The sequence below is a fragment of the Panthera uncia genome (assembly GCF_023721935.1).
Source record: "Panthera uncia isolate 11264 chromosome A3 unlocalized genomic scaffold, Puncia_PCG_1.0 HiC_scaffold_11, whole genome shotgun sequence".
Lineage (NCBI taxonomy): Eukaryota > Metazoa > Chordata > Mammalia > Carnivora > Felidae > Panthera > Panthera uncia.
In genome coordinates this window covers 1,997,327-2,003,235 of record NW_026057578.1, presented here as the reverse complement: position 1 = coordinate 2,003,235, position 5,909 = coordinate 1,997,327, and the positions used below count along the sequence as shown (strand labels likewise).

At 57.1% G+C, this 5,909-nt stretch overlaps 1 protein-coding gene across 1 annotated transcript in view; it reads left to right on the top strand.

Moving 5' to 3' along the window:
* The window catches only part of CDH4 (cadherin 4), a 533,618-nt gene that overhangs the window by 464,290 nt on the left and 63,419 nt on the right, over positions 1-5,909 (top strand). Inside the window, exon 6 of the mRNA XM_049650379.1 lies at positions 4,220-4,375. Within this exon, the coding sequence (XP_049506336.1) occupies positions 4,220-4,375 (156 nt within the window). The remainder of the gene's footprint in view (positions 1-4,219; positions 4,376-5,909) is intronic.

Sequence of the window (5,909 nt, the reverse complement as noted above, 5' to 3'; positions counted from 1 at the left end):
TGTCCGTGGCTCCCGTCCCCAGGCCGAGTGTCCGTGGCTCCCGTCCCGAGGTGGTGTGTCCATGGCTCCTGTCCCCAGGCCAAGTGTCCGTGGTTCCCATCCCCAGGCCGAGTGTCCTTGGTTCCCGTCCCCAGGCGGTGTGTCCGTGGCTCCTGTCCCCAGGTGGTGTGTCCGTGGTTCCTGTCCCCAGGCCGAGTGTCCTTGGTTCCCGTCCCCAGGCGGTGTGTCCGTGGTTCCCGTCCCCAGGCCATGTGTCCATGGTTCCTGTGTTCACCCACAGCTGCACTGCCATCCCTGCAGACACAGCCTGTGGTGCTTGTGCTCCTGGGGCCCAGAAAAGGGAGCTGAGCATGTTAGTGCTCACGCGGGAGGGAGAAGGGAGGACAGGCGGGCATTCGCGCAGACAGGACAGCAGACAGAGAAAGCCTGAGGTGACCCTGAGAAAACCAAGAAGCCCCAGCGGTCAGAGCTGGGGCCCCGCTACGGCCATGGGGGAGCTACAAATGTGTCCGGTGAAACCCTTCTCTTACCTCTGGGCTCTGCTGGGAGTCAAGGGTTTGAAAGAAAATTGCCTCTCTTGGCCGGCTGCAGCCACGGCCGCGTGTCCACCCGCCTCCTGCGTCCCGATGGTCCCGGGCCGGGCGGGGGGCGAGCGGCGGCCGCTGCACCTCAGCAGTCCCAGGAGGCAACAAAAACGAGGGTGTGTAGTCTGTTTGCTGGGAAGGTCTCCAGGCTTAATACCCGGCGAGGAGGAACACCCGGAAGGCGCCACAGAAGAATTATTTACGTCCTCGCAAAAGAACTTGGTCCTCAGAACCTGAGAGCAGCTTGCAAACGTCAGGGCAGGAGGTCCCGGGGACACCTCACAGCGGGCAAGGAAACCCTGAGGACACGGAACCCGCACCTTCCAGGACGCTGAGTGCAAAAGGGGAGGGGAGATCCAGCCGTGTGTGCGTGTGTGCGTGTGTGCGCGTGTGTGTGCGAGCGTGCGTGGTGCGTGTGGGGAAACTATATAAGGCAGTGGAGTTCAAACCTGTCCCCGAGCTCTTCCCCTGGGGCCTCTCAAGGACCCTGTTCCTTCCCTGCCAGTCGTTACCACGCTTTTTAATTGTGGACTAAGAGGGTGTCACTTTTTCAGGTGTGTCTGATTCCCCGGGCACGCGAGCCACGTGAGGGCAGGGCAGGGTCCGCCCAGAGCAGGGCCCGGCCCACGGCACGTGAAGGTGTTGAAGTGACGCGGGGCGGGAGCAGGGGACCAGCCTGAAGCTGAAGGTCCTCTCTCCTTGCTGGGGTGTCGTCCTCTCCTGGGGTGAGGCTTTCTCTGCTGAAGTCTGGACGTGATTCTCTCCGGTTCGATGCTTTGGGAATAAACCTCCAAGGTGTTTGCGATTCAAACCCACACATGGTGACTTTTCTCCGGTTTCAAGTTCATTTGAGATTAGGCAAATACCTCCTCCTTGGGGAAGATTCTGCCAGAATCCTTCATTTCATCCGGCCTTTCCTAAGGACGCGAGCCGGCCTTCCACGCACAAGTCCCTGGGTGAAAACAATCGCCTGGCACCATAAGTTATTTTAATGTAGACGTCACTTTAAACTAACCTTTTACCATCTGTTCTGTCCTTTAATAACAAATGCAAAAGAGCCTAATTCTCCGTGGCGTCGTAAAAGTGAGGTGGGTGATAGAAACGCCTGTCTGTGTTCTTTATTCATGGCCCTATCGTACGCTGCCGTGATGTTTTTCTCATTTTCCAGACACAAATCAAGGGGAAACTGCTCTCCCCTGATCTGGTGAATTCATTTGTACAGTATTTCTTCTTAATGTGGTAAACTGTGCGGAGCATCCCCGAGCCGGCACTGAGTCCCGGGCGCACACGCAGAGCAGCAGCTGGGGAATTAAGCAAAGGCGCCCAGTGGTCAAACTGTAATGAGATTCCTTTGCAAAAAATAAAACCTCTTTAAATATGTGGTGGGTTCTTTTCAGTGGTTTTATAATTAAATTTCCCCATGAAGGATGGGCAGTCTGGCCCAGAGAACGCGGTAGAAGCGTGCCAGGCCGTCCGCTGTGCTCGCTGGCCGGCTGCCAGAGCCCCTGCCTCTGGAGGACTGCCTGGCCCGAACCCAGCGACCCCTCCATCCAGCGCAGCTCGGCCGCTTCTCTGGGGCCCTCTGTGTGCTCAAGTGCCGAACTCACCGAACTTTCTAGAACTTCCCGGGCTCCCAGAAGACAGAGCTTGTGCTTCATAAGCAGGCAGCCTGGGGCTTTCTACATTAATCACACAGTTCCCAAACGGGGTCTGATCTGCTCTAACGGGTTCCCCACACGTGGACAAACAGCGCAGGTGCAGATGGCCAGAGGGGTCTTCCTCTCTGGGACCCAGACTGGCAACTGCCGCCCCATTTCCCTGGCGAAAACTCCCTCGGGGGAGAAGAGGTGGCTCACGGCCACGGAGGGCCAGGGCCGCTGTCCTGTGAAAAGAGCCCTGGGGAAGGAGCAAGGTGGCCAGGAAGGCACCCGTCCTCTGTCCTCTGTCCTCCGTACAGACTCATCTCCCTGGACGCGGCTGCATGCTGGGCTGCTCGCACACGGCTGTCCTGGCTGAAGGACGTTACTCGGTGGGCAGTAGAGGGCCCATGATGAACACAGGGTACACACGTGTCCTGGGGCGCCCAGCGCTGTGAGGGATGAGCGAGCGGGGTGTCGGGGAGGGGTTTGTGGAGGGGGGAGGGGCTGGGGAGGTGAGAGTTATGGGGTTGGAAGAGGAGTTGTGGAGGAGGGGGGAGGGTACAGGGTGGAGGACAGGAGTATTTGGGGCGGGGGGTACATTCCCAAACAACCACCCAAGAAATCTACTTAACATCTGTCGCTACCTGGTACAAAAACGACTCTTGTCGTGAGGACTTGGAGACATAGCAGCTGGCACAAGGGTGGGAGAGGACCGTTAACTACCGCCCCATCCCGTGACTGCCTTATTCTAGACCAGGAAGTGTGCACCCTGGACGCCTTCGCTCATGCCGCCCGCCCTACGCCCCCACCTCTGGCAGCTACCTGCCTGTCCTCTGTGTCCATGAGCTCAGGGGTTGTTTTTTTTTCTGCATTGAATTTTATTTGCAGTCTTGCAATAAAGCCGACCCTGCTCTGTAGAACTGGAGGTTTCCATCGTGTCTGTTTCGTTATAAAATGTTGTCATGATCCCTGAGCTTTGATTTACAGGGAAAAAACTGCATTTTGTAAAGGTATACTGGGGACCCGTGAACGATGAAGGGTTATTGGAGCACCCACCCCCAGCACCGCCTGGAATCCACATATAACTTCTGACCTCCAAACACTTAACTACTCATAGCCTACCGTCCACCAGCAGCCTTACCAACAACATAAACAGTCCATTAACACATATTTTCTATGTTGAGTGTATTATGTGCCGTGTGCTTACAATAAAGTAAGCCAGAGAAAAGACAACGTTATTAGGAAAACCGTAGGAACAGAAAATACGTCTACAGTCCTGTACTGTATTTATCCAAAAGAATTCCCTATATAAATGGACCAGCGCAGTTCAACCCCGTGGTCGAGAGTCAACTGTATTCAAAGTTGAATTCCAATCTGTTACTTTGACCTTATCAATGATACCTTTTCAGTCTCGGGGGGCTCAGAGAAACCAGTTACCTTCCAGTGGGCACCCCCGTTCCGTCAGGTGAGCTTTTGCGTCCTCGAAATAAAAGAGTTCACAGTTCTCCGTGAAAATACTTTCACGTTCACATGTAGGCCTGTAGCCGTTGTGACAACAGTCCTCAGTGTGAAATCTGTGTCTACCTCCCGGTTGCGGGTCCTCTCTGCCCCGACCCATCCTCACAGCCTCCCACCTTCGGGGACCGGACCCTGTTCTCTGGTGCCCCCGTCAAAGGCGCAAGATACTGGGACACGGACGAACACGTAGCGGGTGTGTGTGCTGTGTCCCAGCCTTTCTCCCCTCTGGACTCTGTAGCGGCTGCTCCGTGGTCTCGTCTTTCCCCGTCACCCGCTGGGCCACCGGACGTGTGGTCGGTGGCACTCCATGACCCCCTCATCACTGGCTGCCCTTCCAGTTCCCAGAGTGGATACCTGATGTTCCCCGAGTTGGCCAAGTGCAAGCAAATCAGGGGTGGGATGAGCGGACGTTTAAGAAGCGTGGCCCCTGCCCCCCGCCGCAGGCTGACTCTCCTCTGCTTTTGCTCCTGTTTCCAGATCCGGTCCGACAAAGACAACGACATCCCCATCCGGTACAGCATCACGGGGGTGGGTGCCGACCAGCCCCCCATGGAGGTCTTCAGCATCGACTCCATGTCTGGACGCATGTATGTCACTAGGCCCATGGACCGGGAGGAGCGAGCCTCCTACCACGTGAGTACCTCGGGCCTTGGGTTCCTAACTTGGGAAGGAGAATGTCAGCCTGAGCCTGTGCTGGAATTGCCCGCAGGGCTGTGTAAAGCCCACGGCGCTGGGCACCACCCTGGGGTTTCTCATTCAGTGGGCCCGGGATGGACACGTCTGCCACATTCCCGGGGGAAGACAGGAAGGTCTGGGACCACCTTGGAAGGACCCCTGGTCTAGAAGCTCTGGATCCACGTGTGCTCCCAGGAGCTCATTAGTTCTGGTGGAGGGAGGGGACACGTGGCTGCTGGGCACCGTGGGGCCCTTTTTCTGGAGCGCCCCTGTGAGCAGTTCTATCCTGTCCAGCCCTAGAATAACACACCTGCTTCTCTGAGAGCCGGCAGCAGGTCCGGGATGAGTGCCGTCCTGGTGCCACCTCGGAGCGGGGCACGCAGAGGGGAAACGGATGTGACCACAAACGTTGCAGGGCTCGGGCTTCTGGGGGCTGTTGGCTCCTCTCCTGCTTGGCCTCCCTGACGTGGTAGCTCAGGGGAGGGACCCCGGAGCTCAGGTGAAAGCAGCAGCATCTCGTGGCCTCCACCCTAAAGGCCAGTCCCCCGTCCGGACCCCCTCCTCATCTGCAAGATGCAGGTTTGCACCAGCTGGAGGCAGTGTGAGCTGGAGGCAGAGGTGAGGACCCCAGGCCCCTCACCAGGTGGGAGGATGCAGGGTTCACATGTGCGAAGCCCGGAGAACAGAGCCCCACGCACGATACGGCCGGTGTGCACATTGTAGTTGTCATCACGATGTCTGCATGTCCAGGTCCTCGCTTGTAACTTGGAAATGAAGACCATCGTTGGAGAGCATCGCATTCTCAGCCTTTTGCCCTGATGTGGACGAAATCAGCCCAGATTTCACTTGGCTTCAGCCCCCAGTGCCGAATATGGCCAAACACCGCCGCCACTCTCTGGTTATCTGCTTGGGGCCCACTGTCCACCTCCTGGCACTAGCAGGAAGGCTCCACGTGGCAAAGAGCCATCAAGCTATCCACACCACGTCGCCAGGCCCGAGAACAGAGCCTGGCCCTCAGGGGATGCACAGGAACCATTTGCAGAGAGAAGGAATTGGTGGGAGAGGTTAACTCTGTCGTTGACAATGGTGGCCTCTCCCGAGGGACCCCTGACGCCCCATGAGAAGTAGGGTGCGAGGCTGACTGGACCTGGGGAAGCCGGGTTGGGAGGTTGGTCCATCCTTCTTAGCCACGGTCTCAGACTGGCTGCCCAAGTCCCAGGTGGGTTCAGCTTCACAGAGCTAGTCGACATGGAAGAGAAGGTTCCTCTCTACTCATGGGTCTTCGCCCATGAGTAGAGACAGGCGTGGAATCAAAGTCAGGCTCCTGGCTCCAGAAATCCCCAGTTCACTAGACCCAGACATCCCTTTTCAGAGAAGCTTCCAAGAGAAACCTTGGCTCATACTTCCAGACTCTTCCCTTTTGGTATACCACTTCATCCCCCATCCATCCATCCATCCATCCATCCATCCATCTTTTCATCTATCCACTGAT